General features: G+C 38.7%; 1 protein-coding gene across 1 annotated transcript in view; it reads right to left on the minus strand.

The window, feature by feature from the left end:
• NBEAL1 (neurobeachin like 1) overlaps window positions 1-18,088 on the minus strand; it is a 211,464-nt gene that overhangs the window by 84,381 nt on the left and 108,995 nt on the right. The window contains 9 exon segments of the mRNA XM_051849252.2: window positions 109-684; window positions 6,497-6,585; window positions 7,318-7,477; window positions 8,879-9,037; window positions 11,413-11,569; window positions 12,091-12,193; window positions 12,297-12,456; window positions 12,911-13,044; window positions 14,583-14,751. Of these exon segments, the coding sequence (XP_051705212.2) occupies window positions 109-684; window positions 6,497-6,585; window positions 7,318-7,477; window positions 8,879-9,037; window positions 11,413-11,569; window positions 12,091-12,193; window positions 12,297-12,456; window positions 12,911-13,044; window positions 14,583-14,751 (1,707 nt within the window).

Raw genomic sequence — 18,088 nt, forward strand, 5'->3', positions numbered from 1 at the left:
AATATGAATATAGCATGGAACTGCTAAAAGTGCTTATATATTTCTGAGGATTCAAGTATATGACATACATGGAAATATAAACAGAATTTAGAAAAATAAGGAATTTACCTCTTGGCTTTCAAGTAAAGAGTAATCATCATTAAAACCGGTATCATGTGTGATGTTGCTGTCTCTGTCAGACTGCACAGAAAAAGGTTTCACAGACTCCATTGGGGATGGTGTGCTAGGCAGGCTGTCTGGCATTTGACTTCCACTATCGCTCAGTTCACATGACTCAATTCCACTGAGATCTAAACTCAAATGTGAAGGGATACTAGGCCACAATTCTTCTTGATCCTCTGATTTGAAAGACAATTCTCCCACAGAACTATCTTCCTGAAATAACGGTGTGTTTGAGTCGAGCGACTGTCTGTCTTCCAAACTCCACTGATCAGAAGACACATTCCCTGATGCAAAAGAGCTGGATTTTTCCTCATCAGCCTTTTCATCAAAGTTCCTCTTAACATCTTCAGTTGACATATTTTTATCGTTGTCTTTCACTGGAACAGCCTTACTGTACTTATGAAGAGTATTCCCATTTTCAAAGTTTGCTTTTAAAAACAGCCTAACTAAAGTGTCTTGCCAACCCACTTGTTGTGACATTTGATGTGCTGCATCTGGTTGGGACCTCAAAATCTGTAAAATCTGCAAAGAGATTAAGAATACAAATTATTTTAAAAGTATATAATAATTTATATAAAAATATGATCTTTTCAGCTATGTAAATGACACACTGTCCTAGGATAGATTTCCAAAAGATTACGTTCTTAATGAGATTAGAAACTTGTTGGAGGACTGATATTGCTTCCAACTAATAGGCATATTACTTATTGTATACAGTAGAGATGTACTTGAAATATTCACTGAAAAACAGGCAGGAAGGCCAGCGCCGTGGCTCAATAGGCTAATCCTCCGCCTTGCGGCGCCGGCACACCGGGTTCTAGCCCCGGTCGGGGCGCCGGATTCTGTCCCGGTTGCCCCTCTTCCAGGCCAGCTCTGTGCTATGGCCCGGGAGTGCAGTGGAGGACGGCCCAAGTGCTTGGGCCCTGCACCCCATGGGAGACCAGGAGAAGCACCTGGCTCCTGGCTTTGGATCAGCGCAACGCGCTGGCCGCAGCGCGCAGGCTGCGGCAGCCACTGGAGGGTGAACGAATGGCAAAAGGAAGACCTTTCTCTCTGTCTCTTTCTCTCACTGTCCACTCTGCCTGTTAAAAAACAAAAACAAAAACAGGCAGGAAGAGCAGCAGCTGCCAGGCAGCCCAGCTTCATGAAAGCTCTTAGTATGTCCTGGCCTGCAGATACCCAACACATGCCCTCCCTATTGCCAAGAGGAAGGTAAGTGAAGGAGGAGCCCAAGAGGAGATGGGTGAGGTTGTCAGCTAAACCTGCCTTGCCAAAAGTGTAAACAAAGCAGACAGGCTGCAGGAGGGGTGGGCACTAGAACACAGAGGGTTAAATCTCCTGCTTGGGATGCCTTTGTCCCATACCAAAGTGCTAGGTTTTGAGTCCTGCCTCTGCTTCCCATCCAGCTTCCTACTAACATGCACCCTGGCTCAAGTACTTGACAGCTCAAGTACTTGGGGTCCCCGTCACCCACGTGGGAGACTTAGATGGAATTCCTAGCTCCTGGCTCTAGCCTGACTCAGCCTTAGTTATTGAGGGCATTTGGGGGAGTACACCAGTAGATGGAAGATCTCTATCATTCTGCCTTTCAAATAAATAAAACTAAATAAATAGACTTTAAAAAAAACAGGTCAAAGTGGGTAAGTAAGAAACTAAAGATCTACCTGCAGGAAAACAGCAAAACTGAAAATGAGGAGATTATAGTCTCTCAAGAAGCAGAACGAAAGAATCAAGTCTGATTAATACTAAATACCTTGTCATCTCTGTAATCGCTATCTCCCTTCTTGTATAATCTAGAGGAATATTTTTAAAAATTTTTATTTAAGTTATAAACGTTCCAGGTATTTTATATATACAGATTTAGAAACATAGTGACAATTCCCCCACCTTCCCTCCTGCCCACTCTCTGACCCTTCCTCCTCCTTCCTTTCATATTCCCACTCTTAATTTTTACAAGGATCTATTTTCAGTTTACTTAATGATCATATAATTAACCCTAAACTAAGTAAAAGAGTTCAACAAATGGTATGAAGAAGAAAAAAAAAAAAAAAACACTATTCCTCCATGGAAGAGACATGGGCTACAAACAATCATGGAATCTCAAAATGTTTGTTTCACTCCAATAATTACATTTCAGGTACTCTAATGTTAGTTACCTCAGATCAGGAAAAACATGTGATATTTGTCCTTTTGACACTGGTTTATTTCACTAAGTATAATAGTTTCCAGTTGCACCCATCTTGTTGCAAAAGACAGGATTTTTTTTCTTTTTCTTTTTTTACAGCTAAACAGTAGTCCATAGTGTATATATACCATAATTTCTTTATCCAGCCAACAGTTCATAGATATCTGGGTTGACTCCACATAGTAGCTATTGTGAATTGTGCTGCAGTGATCCCATGATCATTGGTACAGGTACAGATAACTTTCAGATACTGATTTCTTTTGGTTTGGGTAAATTCCTAGGAGTGGGATGGCTGGATCATATGGTACATCTATATTCAGATTTCTGAGGTATCTCCATACAGAGGAATATTTTTGTCAGCTATTTAGTAAATGCAAGTTAGTTTGTTTTTGAGAGGGGGAGAGAGAAAGAAAGCTTCTTTCCTATGGCTCATTTCTTCAAATGCCTGCAAATAAAGGGCTGAAGCTAGGAGCTGGCAACACAATCCAGGTCTCCCATGTGAGTGGCTTGAACCCAAACACTTGAGACATGGCTGCTGCCTCCTAGGGTCTACATTAACAGAAAGCTGGACTCAGAGACAGAGCCAGGGATTGAACACAAGTACTTTGATGTGGGAGGTGGGTGTCCTACCTGGCCATTTAATCACTAGGCCAAACACTTGACTTAATGCAAGTTTTTTGTAGGTCTAGAAACATTTTTAAGAAGAAGGGAGTCCCAGTTCATCTCATTTTTCAGATGTAAATGACTTTTTTTTAAAGAGGTGTCATAATTTGCTGTTATCTGTTTTTTGGTACAACAAGAAAATAGTGGGATACTGAATCAGGGGAGGTTTTGTCTGTTTTGGGTATCTGTAACTTTCCATACACAGGGCTAGTTTTTATATCCAACAATTCAAAGCATCCTAAATGGCAATTTGGGGCCACAGTCATGCATATGATATATCTTGAACATTTTCAATTACTTTTACTCCCATGTTGTTGTTTAGTAGAACTGTTTCCTAAAGAAAATCACTTCTTGATTGTCGTCCTGTCAGAATTGTGCACACTTTGTAAGCTAGAGCCAGGAATCAAACCGAGGCACACCTAAGTGGAATGTATGCATTTTAACCACTAGGCTAATGTCTGCTCCTCAATACTTTCTATGATCCCAGTAAATTTGTTTAGCAAATACCTTAGGATACCTACTATGTGCCAGGCACAGTTCTAGGAAATAGGGTTAGGGTCAGAAGAATGACTAGAAAACAGATGACACTTTGATAGAAACTGGCTATGCCAAGAATATTTTCCTGTCTCATTTTTTCTAAGGCAAAGTATAGGATTAGTTTTTTAAAATATTTTTTTCAGTTAAGTCTGCATTGTAGAAAAACAAAAATTAACCTTGTGGGGAGCAACCCGGACTGGACTGAGTTACTGGAATTAAGACTTATTCTATGCATCTGCTCTCCCACAATATGGCGCTGGGAGAGGAGAAAACAGCTTCTACCCAGCTGCCTCCAGTTCAGCCAATAAACTGTAGGACTTGCTCCTGATTGGAGGAGAGCAGCGTGCTCGGCGTGTGGGCAGCCGAGTTGGGATTGGCGGAGGAGGACTATAAAGGAGGAGAGAGACGGCATGCACCAGGAACATCTAAGGGGAACATCTAAGGGGAACACCTGTGCAGCCCCCGAGAGAGCCGGCCGGTGGTGTGCTGCTCCCCTGCGGAAGTGGGGAATGTGGCCAGGGGGAACTGCCCTTCCACGGAGGTGGAAGGGATAGTAGCCAACCCGGGAAGAACCAGCAGAAAACCCGGGGAGGGCCGAGCAGACGAAAGAACAGCGCAGGGTCCTGTGTCGTTCCTCCACGAAGAGGGGGAGCGACATAATGGTGCCGTGACTCGGATATGAAGCCTAGGCAGGGCTTAGTGTCGTTCCTCCACGAAGAGGGGGAGCGACAAACCTTAATTCCAAAATACTGATACCAGCAAGATAGATGCCACTGCTTAGCTGGAATAAGTTGAAATTAAAGAACAGAGACTGACATGGCAATGTATGTGATCCATACTATTTAACTGACTCTAATGTTTTAAAAAATAAAAACAAGTGTTTTTTTTTAAAGAGTTACTTTATTTATTTGAAAGGCAGTTATGAAGAGAGGGAGAGAAAAAGAGAGAGCAAGAGAGAGACAGACAGACAAAGGGAGATCTTTCATCCCCTGGTTCACTCCCCAAATGCCACAATGGCCATGGCTGGGCCAGACCAAAGCCAGGAGCCAAGAGGTTCTCCCAGATCTCCCACATGGGTTCAGGGGCCCAAGCACTTGGGCCATCTTTCATTGCTTTCTGAGAAGCTTCATCAGGTAGCTTGGAATGGGAGCAGCCAGGTCTCGAATCTGTGCCCATATGGGATGATGGCACTGCAGATGGCAGCTTTACCCACTATGCCACAATGCTGGCCCCAGAAAACAAGTTTTTAAAAAACATCAGAAATTTAGTTAAGATCTTTAAGACATTTTTTTCCAAAAAGCCATGTAGATAAAAAGAACTTTCTTGGGGTTTTGAATCTCTTTTTTTTCTTGAGTATCTCTCTTAAGGCTCACAAGTTCTAACTCTGACAAGCTTCAAAGCAGGAGATAATGAATGGTGGTAAGAACTTAAGTGTGACAGCACAAATGTGGAAAGCAATGAGTCACAATGACACGCTGTTTGTCACTGATATTCATCAGGAAGCTATCACTACTCTAATGGTGCAGAATCCCATTTTTCCCTTCCAGATTAAGCTTTGCTTGGGAAGAAAAACTCCAAAAAAAAAAAAAAAACTTTTTATGATTTTATGACTTGGAAGGATTTCATTAAAAAGGACTTATTTTATGTGTTTGACACACATATGGGAGCTGTTTTAATCTAACTGCACGGAAAAGAATCTGTACAAGCTCCTTTAAACTATCAAGGGTTGAGTATGTTAGGAAAAAAGTTAATATCACACAGTATATGGAAATGTATACCAGTATAGTTAAAGGAGAATCTGGTGAAATTTATCAAAATGTAAAATGTGAACACTCTGACACACCAACTATATTTCATGGAATATGCCCTACAGGTGTATTATTACAATTAGGCAGAGAAATACATAAAACAACATTCTTAGTAGCAGTTTTTAACATGGAAAAACAAGAACAACTCAACTATCTATCAGTAAGCACCCATATAATGTTCTTTGTTTTCGGAGAGGCAGAGAGAGAGAGAACACACACCAGAGCCAGACAGAGACAGTTCCTGTTCATTGGTTCACCTCCCCAACTGCCCAAAGGTCAGTGTCAAACCAGGCTGAACCCAGGAGTTGGGAACTCAATCCAGGTCTTCCATGTGGGCAACAGGGAAACAGCCATGTGGGCTATCACCTGTGGATTCCCAGGGTGCACACTAGCAGGAAGCTGAAATCAGGTGGAGAATGCCAAGAATGGAACTCAGACATTCTGAGACAGACACAGGTATTTCAATTAGTAGCTTGACTGTTAGGACAAACACCTGCCCCAGACTTACCAGACAACTATATAATAAAAACTATGTGGCCATTAAAGAGGAAAATACATACATATTTATATAGATAACTTAGGTACATAATTTTTTACATCTATATTATTTATTTTGAACTGACAGAAAACTGTCATGACATAATTAGAAAGTAAAACTGAAAAGAAAATCAAGGGAGCAAATGAAATAATAGGTCAGGGGTTAGCAGTGGAAGAGAGATATGATCACAGAGAGGCACACAGGTTAGTTAAAGGTGTGCTAAAGACGTGGCTGGCAGAATCAAAAAAATTATAGAAAATTCTTTCTACAAAGTTCAGAAAATTCAGTAACTCTAAAATTCATACGAATTGGAAGTAATCATTGAAGATTTCAGATAAACTATTCTTTGGTAATAAATTTCTTATACTTGACAGAGAATATTTCCAGGGGGATGATGTAGGGCTATGAATAATAATTCACATATTTATTTCTTGCGATTACATGAAGTTAATTCACTTCAAAAAGAAAATTATTTATAGAATTATGCCATTTATAAAATAAGAGAAATGAAAACTTGCACCTGCTGCAAACAACTCAATGCAAAAGTTATTTGCAGTATGATGATGATGCAACTGTTAACACGTGTCTGGGAAGTTTACTAACCTTTCTGCAGATGATCACTCTGACATTTAAATATGTTCTGTGAGACATATATACCACAGATAACAGGTCTTTGAAATTAATAAAGGAATCTATGGTGGGAAAAAGCAGAAAGTTAAAATTATATTTCAAATATAAACAAAGGAAAAACTAGGTAGTAATTGTATAAATGCAGAGATAATTATTTCATTATAAAATAAAATATACACATATGCTCAAATTTCACAAGCATTCCTAGTTAGCCCTAAGTAACTGTTCTTTTCCCTTCACTGCCTGAACAAACTGCCACGGTATGCAGCAGCTTCTCTACTATTATTTACCTTTTATATACATGTCTTATCAACAAGATTATAGATGACTCAAGACAAAGAACCTTATCCATGCCTCAAAGGTAAGTACTGAAAAATTTACATTAAAATAAGACACAAAAAATAATATCTGAAGTTAGTTTTTATTTTGCCTTTAAGAATTTAAGCTTCTTGGGACCCTGCGCTGTGGCGCAGCATGTAAAGCCACCGCCTGCAGTTCTGGCATCCCATATGGGTGCAGGTTCGTGTCCTGGCTGCTCCATTTCCATAGCTCTCTGCTATGGCCTGCGAAAGCAGTAGAAGATAGCCCAGGTCCTTGGGTCCCTACACCCATGTGGGTGTTTATTGGGTAAGGCACTGTAACTTACTCCTGTACAAAACTACATGAGACACAGTTTCCAAGAAAGGCCCTTCTGAATCAAATCCTAGGTAATTTAAAAAGCAGGAAAGGAAGGGGAAAAAACTTCCAGGAAAAAAATTTCTTAAATATATTAGTAATGTCAGCCTTAGTCATACCTGTATTTATGATTTGATTGGTGAGGTTTTTAATAAGAGAAGTATTAATGGGTGATTCATTAAGAAGGAGTCCCAATCCTGAATAGCCAACCTCTCTGAGTCGAATACGTTGTTTGCTACGTTCATAAACGTTTGTGCATTTCAACATCTGCTCCATAACCTAGTCACAACAAATAATACATTCCTCTCAATATAAAATAGTTTGTCACTTAAGTTAATATTGAATACAATATTATTGTATGTTGGTTTGTATGGCATCATTTTATTCCTCAAGTACAGCACAAATAGAGAGGAATACTTCATAATATATTATTGTGAAAAAATGGATTTAAGAATAAACTGGGCTGAATTGCATCTATAATTGGATAACTATTGTTTCACATGTTAGTTGAAATATGGCAAATGGAAGAAATTAAAGTTTTCTTTCTTGAGGGCTAAGGTTTAATGAAAACAATCTAAGTACCTTGCAAAAGGAGTAAAGACATATCCAGAAACCTTTGGATTAACTCACTTATGTAGCAGTTATCAAAATAATTTTCAAAAACAAGGAAACATTTGTGAAACAACTCATTCACATGCTAAAATGAGGGACTGAATCAACCATCCTACACTTCTGGAGGGGACATCAATATTTTACAAGTGTGATACTGCAAACCCAATATAGGAAGGGTAAGCTTTACAGAATATAATAAAAAAAAGTCGCTTTTTGGAGGAAAAACCCCTGAACCTCCACAATGGAACTCTTCTGAGGGCAGCTTTTTTAAAGAGTAGCCGCAGGTGTCACCTTCCTCAACACTACAGAGAGATCAAGTCAGCCAATTTTTACCATACCTTTGTTTTCCAAAGTTTAGGGATTTTAAACTTAAAAATCTAAACATACTCATAAATAGACTTTATGGTATAACTTTAATAATGTAAGAACAAACAACTGTCACTAGGCAATTAGGAATAACCAATGAGAATAAATCAAGAAAAAATGCATTTGCTCGTAAAAATATGATTGACTCTTTTACTTGTAGGAACAAAAAGGTAGAGTGGGTGTTTCAGCCAAAGTTCAAACTTTTGGATACTTTGAATAGCTCAATAAAATATATTCTATATCCTGTGATAAATTATTAATCTCTCTGGCTATAGTTTTCATCTGTAAAATAAGAATAATAGTAAACACTCATTTCATAAAGTTGTTGCAAAAAATAAGAAAAGTTAATATATGAAAGGTGCTTACTGCATGACACACAGTGAGTGCCATATAAGGTTAGCTCTTATTATTAACTTATAAAACGTCCTGAACTGCCACAGAGACTCACCAGAAATTAAAAAGGAGATGAGAGGCTTCATATCGAGGATGGTACAAAAATGTGAGTGTTCCACTGAGATGATTTATCAAACTACTATACAATTTTTAAAATAGGCAAACATTAAAATATGTCAAAATAAACGGAACAACATAAAATCAGAAATAGACATGAAAAAAGAACTCAGTTATAGAATAGAATATGCTGAAAGTAAACTCATAAAAATATAAATGCTCACAATAAAGATGTGCATGAACTGTTTGTACCTTAAAAATTATTTCTCGCAGTCTGTCAGAGTACTTCTGATTTAAGAGCAAGGCGTAAAGGATATCAGCGTTTCCTGGTTCAAACAGCAGTAAGAAAAGCTGACCTCTAGTTGGGCTGGTTCGTAGGAGATTGAAGAGTACATCCAAAATTCCTAAGAGCTTTTACATTAAACAACACAGAGCAAACAACCACACTCAAATATATTAGCACAATAAAGTCATAATCCACAAAAGTTACTTTACTAATTCCCATGTATTCTAGTATTTTGGCTTAACTGAACTCTGAGACGCCTTTTGAAATCATTCCTGCTTTTTTCCCACAACATGCTTTTGGCTTATTCCACTTCCTTTTGTGTGCCTTCTAACTATCCATATTAACCCATTGAAATCATAGGTACTCTGCTTTGTTTTTATGAAAAAGCTTCTCTTTCAAAAATCCTTTCCTGGTCTCTTATGATAACCTGAAAACCACATACAGAATGCTCCTATGGAAACCACATGGGACTTTCTATCTCTTACAGATATTACCGTACTTTTCTTTGTTTCATAGTTATTTGTAAACTTCTCTTGATCCCTACCCAATTAGGCTAAAAGTAAGAATAATTCTTTCATCATTATATTACCTACAATCTCTAATATCATTCTGTGTATACAGTAAGTGCTTAACAAATAACATTTTAAAAATATCATTGGCAGTGAATTATATGTACAGCTATCAAAAAAGCAGTTATCTATCATTCTAAATGATGAGAAACTTTTGAAGCAGGGCAACGTTAAAGGAAAATACTCTAAGTTAACTCATCTATATAAGACCAATTATGTAGTCATATAACCACTGAGTACACAACTAGTACTAATTATAGAGAGCAAAATATTTTAGGCAACATAAATTAAAGCTGTGCAAAGCTATGGTGTTTAGACTTACACAGGAAGAGCTTAAAAGTAAGAATAAATACACTTGGATTCTAGTTCCAGGTTTACCAGTTGTCTGACTTTTTAAAGTCATACTATCTCTGAATATTTATTTCCAAAAGTATACTTGTGCTCCCATGTTTATTGCAGCTCAATCTACAATAGCTAGGATACAGAATTAACTCAGATGTCCATCAACTGATGACTGGATAAAGAAAATGCGATATATACGCTTTACAGAATACTACTCAGCCATAAAAAAGAATGAAATCCTATCTTTTACAACAAAATGGACGTAACTGCAAACTATTATGCTTAGTGAAATAAGCCAGGCCCAAAGAGACAAAATCATATGTGCTCTCTTATATATAGTAGTTAATATAGAACATGAAAAATTGTAAAGGACAAAATGGACATCTTGTGATTTGACTGTTGTTTTTAGCCCTTGAAGGAGGGAAGGAAGGAGGGAAGGAGGGAGGGAATGAGGGAAGTTTCTATGGAACTGTGGTCTTTCTACTTTTTACTTATTGAATATTATGGTTAGTAGTGTGTTAAGCTTGTGATTATAGAGTAGACTGAAATGAAGTTTTTGCAAAAATTAAAGAAAAAAAAGGAAAGAAGGAGGTAGATTGAGGGAAGGAGACAGAGGAACGTAAGTATAATTATCTTCTTGGAATTTGCACCTATGAAATACATGAAATCTGTTCTCATCATATTAATAATTTTTTTTTAAAAAGTGTACACGGGAAGAGTTAATTTCTGGTCTGTGTATCTAACATCAGTTTACCACGTGTACGTGAGTCACCTGCAAGGCTTGATTCAGTAGTTGAATCAGAAGTATATCTGGATTTTTAACAAGCCCCCAGGTAAGGCTGGTCAGGGACCATACTTTGAGAACTAATGCCTTAAAGGTTAGTTCTCAGGATTAAATGAGGTAATGAATGTAAAGCATTTTAAAAACAGACATACATTGATAATGTATGCGACAGTTTTATGACCTATGCTATGTTAGAATTCATGTTCAAAATCTACCTAGTGGGGACGGTGCTGTGGCGTAGCAGATAAAAGCCACTATCTGCAGTGCCAGCATCCCATATAGGCACTGGCTGGAGTCCCGGCTGCTCCACTTCCCATCCAGCTCTCTGCCATGGCCTGGGAAAGCAGTAGAAGATGGCCCAAGTCCTTGGGCCCTTGCACCCACATGGGAGATCTGGAGGAAGCTCCTGGCTCCTAGCTTTGGATAGGCCCAGCTCCTGCCATTACGGCCAATTGAGGAATGAACCAGTGGATGGGAGACCTTTCTCTCTGTCTCTCCCAAATAAAATCTTAAAAACAAAATCTACCTAGTAACTCTGAAGAGAGATAAACACTGCCATTGGATATGAAAACAAACTTCAGAACTGCCAGGCAAAGCCAGCTACTTTCACATTTTCCCTCTCCTAGCTGGCTACAATATTGAATCATTCTGTCACTTTTTATTCAACATTCAATTAGCAATGAAAATATTTTAAATTATACAAGTATTGTGACACCATTTATACTTTATTATTGAAATATTTAATTAAACAAACATGTACTTTTGTAAGAAGATGACATGGCAACCTAAATGTCAAGCATAATACCTGCTCTTCTTCATTGGTGGCAGCTATGTAGCCTATGATACTTTGTATTTCCTCATGAGTTCCACCTCTGCACAGAAAATATTTAATCAGACCATACAAAGAAGTCCTTATTGTTCGAATATCATCAAGCGATAGCTCATTATATTTACAACTACTCCTGAAAGAGAAAACAAAGATGAAGAACTGAAATTTTAATATTTTTGAATTTTTATAGAAAGAATTCATAGTTAAAAGAAAAATTTTTCCATGTAATTATTAGAATTCATGGCAACTTTAGTTTTTTTTTCTTTCTAAACCTCAGTCTGTTAAGAGATAAGAGTTTCAATGCCAAAAACGGACTATACAACACTGAATTACATAGCAGACATTTTAAATGCTTTATACATTATGAATTCATTGAATTTAATCCTCAAAACACCACAGGAAGTCATAGTTTTATTATCTCCTTTTCACAGATGAGGAAATTCAACACAGAAAAACTGAATAATTTGCTTACGGATACACAATTAATGACACCAGGATTCAAACACAATGTATGTGTATCCACTGTTCATTTTAACCTCTATAGTATCCTGCCTCTCTAAAGTTAAAAGATATTAGAATTGCTAGTCAAGAAAAAATATGTTCTAATTAAGTAGCAGACAGAAAATAAACTGAGAAGGAGCAAGAACACCATACCCGTAATAAATCCTAAGCGTATCCAGGAGAAACTGTACACCATACTTTTTTCGGAAAACTCTCCTGCTGTCTTTAATGATGGTTGAAAGATACTGTATATGACCTAAAATAGGAAGATCGCTCATAAATTACCTATCTAAAGTGAAGTCACACAGGTCTTTATAAATTTCTAAAACAACTATAAAATTTTATCAGTCTGCTCTCACCAATTCGAAAAGGAAAATCTCCACGGTTCCAAATACGGAAATCAAAGAGCAAATATTGATACATTTGTTGCAGAAGCTGCGAATTTTTCTCTAGTGACACCTGTTCAATTAGTAATTGAACTGCCATCAATACATTAACATCCATCATGGTGCTTGGCACCTAAAACCAAAGAGGGTTACATAAACTTCAGTATCAGTAATCATCATTAAGCTATCTATAATTTCAAGTCAGAACATCTACTAAATGTAAAAATATAAAAATCTAGGTTAGATAAATATAAACTTAATTTTTAGCTTGTCTAATGTATCACTGGAACATATTTTCCCAATGTATTATTTCTAAATTACTGTCTTATATTTCTAAAATATCCCAAATACCAAAGCTAACAAATAAGATTATATAGTTCAAAGATTATATGCCATTATATAAAATAATTGTAAAAGGTGATTCCAGAAGTTTTTGTAAGTTGCCTGTGAAACATATCATACCCATTAATATAACTTAAGATGTAAACTATAACCTTTACATATGTATCTATTTATTAGGAAAAAAAGATCCCAGCACTGACTCTAATTATAATCTGGTAAATCAACGTCATATTAGATTGGTTCACCTTCTGAAGTAAGGTACCAAGAGTTGCAACTCCATGGGAGTGAATCAAATTTTCTTGGTTGATAGGATGCCTCTGAATAAAGTGTTTCACAATCAAGATAAATGTCGCAACTAGATTCCTCTCTAGTCTTGACTCTGGAAGTGAGAATATGCAATTAAAAATCATAACTAAGCCATCCACTTTTTTTTTTTTAAAGATTTTACTTATTTATTTGAAAGGTAGAGTCACAGATAGTGAGAGAGACAGAGAGAAAGGTATTCCACCCACTGGATCACTCCCCAAACAGCCACAACGGCCGGAGCTTCTTCTGGGTCTCCTACATAGGTACAAGGGCCCAAGAGCCTCAGCCATTCTTCCACTGCTTTCCCAGGCCATAGCAGAGAGCTGGATTGAAAGAGGACCAGCTAGGACTAGAACCAATGCACATATGAGATGCTGGCGCCACAGGTGGAAGATTAACCTAATGTGTCACAGCGCTGGCCCTAAGCCAATCACTTTCAAAAAAATTTTATGGCTGGCACCGCGGCTCACTTGGCTAATCCTCTGCCTGTGGTGCCAGCACCTCAGGTTCTAGTCCCGACTGGGGCGCCAGATTCTGTCCTGGTTGCTCCTCTTCCAGTCCAGCTCTCTGTTGTGGCCTGGGAGTGCAGTGGAGGATGGCCCAAGTGCTTGGGCCCTGCACCCACATGGGAGACCAGGAGAAGCACCTGGTTCCTGGCTTCGGATCGGCGCTGTGCGCCGGCCGTAGCGGCCATTGGGGTGTGTGTGTGTGTGTGTGTGTGTGAACCAACGAAAGGAAGACCTTTCCCTCTGTCTCTCACTGTCTAACTCTGCCTGTCAAAAAATAATAATAAAAAAATTATTATTATTATATTTACTTGAAAAGTAAAGAGAGAGAGAGAAAGAGAGAGAAATCTCCAATCTGTTATTCACTTTCTAAATGACCACAGCAGCTAGGGCTGGGCTAGGCTGAAACTAGGAGGCAGGAATTCAAAAGAGAGAGAGAGAGAAAGAGAAAAATCTCCAATCTGTTATTCACTCTCTAAGTGACCACAACAGCTACGGCTGGGCCAGGCTGAAACTAGGAGGCAGGAATTCAATCCAGGTCTCCATGTGGGTGGCAAGGACCCAACTACCACCTAAGCCACCACCTGCTGCTTCCCAGAGTGCACATTAGGAGGAAGCTGGCATCAGGAATGGAACTAAGACTCAAACCCAGAACTCCAATATGGAATGCAGGCAACCCAAGCAGCGTGTGAACTACTATTGCAAATGCCCACCCTACTAATCACCTTTATATCACATTTGTCTGTATCACAATACATATTGTAACAAAGAAGAAATCTGGTTCACTAGTTTGCTGCCTTGTACAGTGGACTCAGAAAAAACATCAACTGCATACTGTATAATTATAAGTACATGTAAAATATTTTCTCTACCCCAAATTAACAATGTGGTCATATATCCACTAATAGTATAAACTAAGGATACTCAGCAGTAAAATCAACATCTTTAGTGTTTTGACCAAAGTATTAGAATAAACTTACTGAACTGTACTGTAAAATCAGGGAAAGCTGCTAGACCTCCAAACACCTAGAAGACATTTTCATCTATTTTCCAATTAATTCTAAAATGTCTCAATGACAATTTTCTTTTCATTTCATCTGCATACCTGATGCCTTTGTGGAGGTCAATACCATCCGATCTTCTTCTACAGCTGTTACCAATTCAGGAACTGCTGCTTCATTCAATCCTCCAGGAATCAGTCCCTCATTAAAGTGGCTGATTTGTTCCAACAGAGGAAAGAGTACATTTAATCCACCTATGCAGTTTATGATATCCTAAAAAGAAAGTTAAAATTTTTTAATTTTATAAAACAGGGACAATTTTGCCACTTAACATCTACACAGCCTATAGGAAGTTATAATTTGCTAAACTTTCAGGCAATGTCTAGATAGCCCAAGCTGAAGGAATGTTTGTGTGGGAAGATGCTTTAAAGAGCAGTGTCAGAGGCCACTATTTGTTTTCCAAACTTTAGGGATCCCAAAAAAAGGCGATCCAAACATAACTCCACGAAAAGACTTTAAAACATAATTCTAACAATGCAGAGCAAAACAACCATCACCACATAATAAGGCCTAACAAACAGGAGAATAAATCATGAAAAAAATGCATTTCCTGGTATAAATATGTTTGGGGGCCAGTGCGGTGGCATAGCAGATAAAGCCACTGCCTGCAGTGCCAGCATCCCATATGGGCACTGGTTGGAGTCCCAGCTGCTCCACTTCCAATCCAGCTCTCTTTATGGCCTGGGAAAGCAGTGGAGGATGGCCCAAGTCCTTGGGCCCCAGCACTCTCCTGGGGGACCCGGAAGAAGCTCCTGGCTCCTGGCTTTGGCTTCCGTTGTGGCCAGTTGGAGAGTGAGTGGACCAGCGGATGGAGGTCTCTGCCTCTCCTGCTCTCTCTGTGTAACTCTGACTTTCAAATAAATAAATAAATCTTAAAAAAAAAAAAAAAAAAAGATAGGAGGCCTAATATGTGTGGTCTAATAGGTATTTTTTTAAAAAAGAAATATGTTTGATTCCTCTAGTTTTAGTTAACAAAAGGGTGAGGTAGGTGGCTTCAGTCAATGTTCAGTGTTTTGGATAGCTTAATGAAATATTTTCTATATCCTTTGATAAATTAATTATCTCTTGGGCTTTTGTTTCCTTATCTGTAAAATGGGAATAATAACACCCACTTTAAAACTTGTTGCGGCCGGCGCTGCGGCTCACTAGGCTAATCCTCCGCCTAGCGGCACCAGCACACCGGGTTCTAGTCCCAGTTGGGGTGCCGGATTCTGTCCCAGTTGCCCCTCTTCCAGGCCAGCTCTCTGCTGTGGCCCGGGAGTGCAGTGGAGGATGGCCCAGGTGCTTGGGCCCTGCACCCCATGGGAGACCAGGAAAAGCACCTGGCTCCTGGCTCCTGCCATCGGATCAGCGCGGTGCGCAGGCCGCAGCACACCGGCTGCAGCGGCCATTGGAGGGTGAACCAACGGCAAAGGAAGACCTTTCTCCCTGTCTCTCTCTCTCACTGTCCACTCTGCCTGTCAAGTGAAAGGTTGGAAAAAGATATTCCATGCCAACAGAAACCAAAAAAAAGCAGGGGTAGCCATCTTAATATCGGACAACATAAACTTTACCACAAAAACTGTTAAGAGAGACAAAGAGGGACACTATATCATGATTAAGGGATCAATTCAACAGGAAGATATAACAATTATCAATGTATATGCACCTAACTACAGGGCACCAGTTTATCTAAAAGATTTATTAACGGACTTAAAGGGAGACTTAGACCCCAATACAGTAGTACTGGGGGACTTCAATACTCCACTCTCAGAAATAGACAGATCATCCGGTCAGAAGATCAACAAGGATACAGTAGATTTAAACGACACTATAGCCCAAATGGATCTAACAGATATATACAGAACTTTCAATCCTACAGCTAAAGATTTTACATTCTTCTCAGCAGTACATGGAAGCTTCTCTAGGATTGACCACATACTAGGCCATAAAGCAAGTCTCAGCAAATTCAAAAGAATTAGAATCATACCATGCAGCTTCTCAGACCATAAAGGAATGAAGTTGGAAATTACCAACTCAGGAATCCCTAGAGCATACGCAAACACATGGAGATTGAACAACATGCTCCTGAATGAACAATGGGTCATAGAAGAAATCAAAAGAGAAATCAAAAACTTTCTGGAAGTAAATGAGGATAACAGCACAACATACCAAAACTTATGGGACACAGCAAAAGCAGTGTTAAGAGGAAAGTTTATATCAATAGGTGCCTACATCAAGAAATTGGAAAGACACCAAATAGATGAGCTTTCAATTCACCTCAAGGATCTAGAAAACCTACAGCAAATCAGACCCAAATCTAGTAGGAGAAGAGAAATAATTAAAATCAGAGAAGAAATCAACAGGATTGAATCAAGAAAAACATTACAAAAAATCAGCCAAACGAAGAGCTGGTTTTTTGAAAAAATAAACAAAATTGACACCCCATTGGCCCAACTAACTAAAAAAAGAAGAGAAAAGACCCAAATCAATAAAATCAGAGATGAAAAAGGAAATGTAACAACAGACACCACAGAAATAAAAAGAATCATCAGAAATTACTACAAGGACTTGTATGCCAGCAAACAGGGAAACCTATCAGAAATGGATAGATTCCTGGACACATGCAACCTACCTAAATTGAACCAGGAAGACATCGAAAACCTAAACAGACACATAACTGAGACAGAAATTGAAACAGTAATAAAGGCCCTCCCAACAAAGAAAAGCCCAGGACCAGATGGATTCACTGCTGAATTCTACCAGACGTTTAAAGAAGAACTAACTCCAATTCTTCTCAAACTATTCAGAACAATCGAAGAAGAGGGAGTCCTCCCAAATTCTTTCTATGAAGCCAGCATCACCTTAATTCCTAAGCCGGAAAAAGATGCAGCACTGAAAGAGAATTACAGACCAATATCCCTGATGAACATAGATGCAAAAATCCTCAATAAAATTCTCGCCAATAGAATGCAACAACACATCAGAAAGATCATCCACCCAGACCAAGTGGGATTCATCCCTGGTATGCAGGGATGGTTTAATGTGCGCAAGACAATCCATGTGATACACCACATTAATAGACTGCAGAAGAAAAACCATATGATTCTCTCAATAGATGCCGAGAAAGCATTTGATAAAATACAACACCCGTTCATGATGAAAACTCTAAGCAAACTGGGTTTGGAAGGAACATTCCTCAATACAATCAAAGCAATCTATGAAAAACCCACAGCCAACATCCTATTGAATGGGGAAAAGTTGGAAGCATTTCCACTGAGATCTGGAACCAGACAGGGATGCCCACTCTCACCACTGCTATTCAATATAGTTCTGGAGGTTCTAGCCAGAGCTATTAGGCAAGAAAAAGAAATTAAAGGGATACAAATTGGGAAGGAAGAGCTCAAACTATCCCTCTTTGCAGATGACATGATTCTTTATTTAGAGGACCCAAAGAACTCTACTAAGAGACTATTGGAACTCATAGAAGAGTTTGGCAAAGTAGCAGGGTATAAAATCAATACACAAAAATCAACAGCCTTTGTATACACAGACAATGCCATGGATGAGG

The sequence above is a fragment of the Oryctolagus cuniculus genome, chromosome 3 (genome assembly GCF_964237555.1).
Source record: "Oryctolagus cuniculus chromosome 3, mOryCun1.1, whole genome shotgun sequence".
In the NCBI taxonomy this organism is placed as follows: Eukaryota; Metazoa; Chordata; class Mammalia; order Lagomorpha; family Leporidae; genus Oryctolagus; species Oryctolagus cuniculus.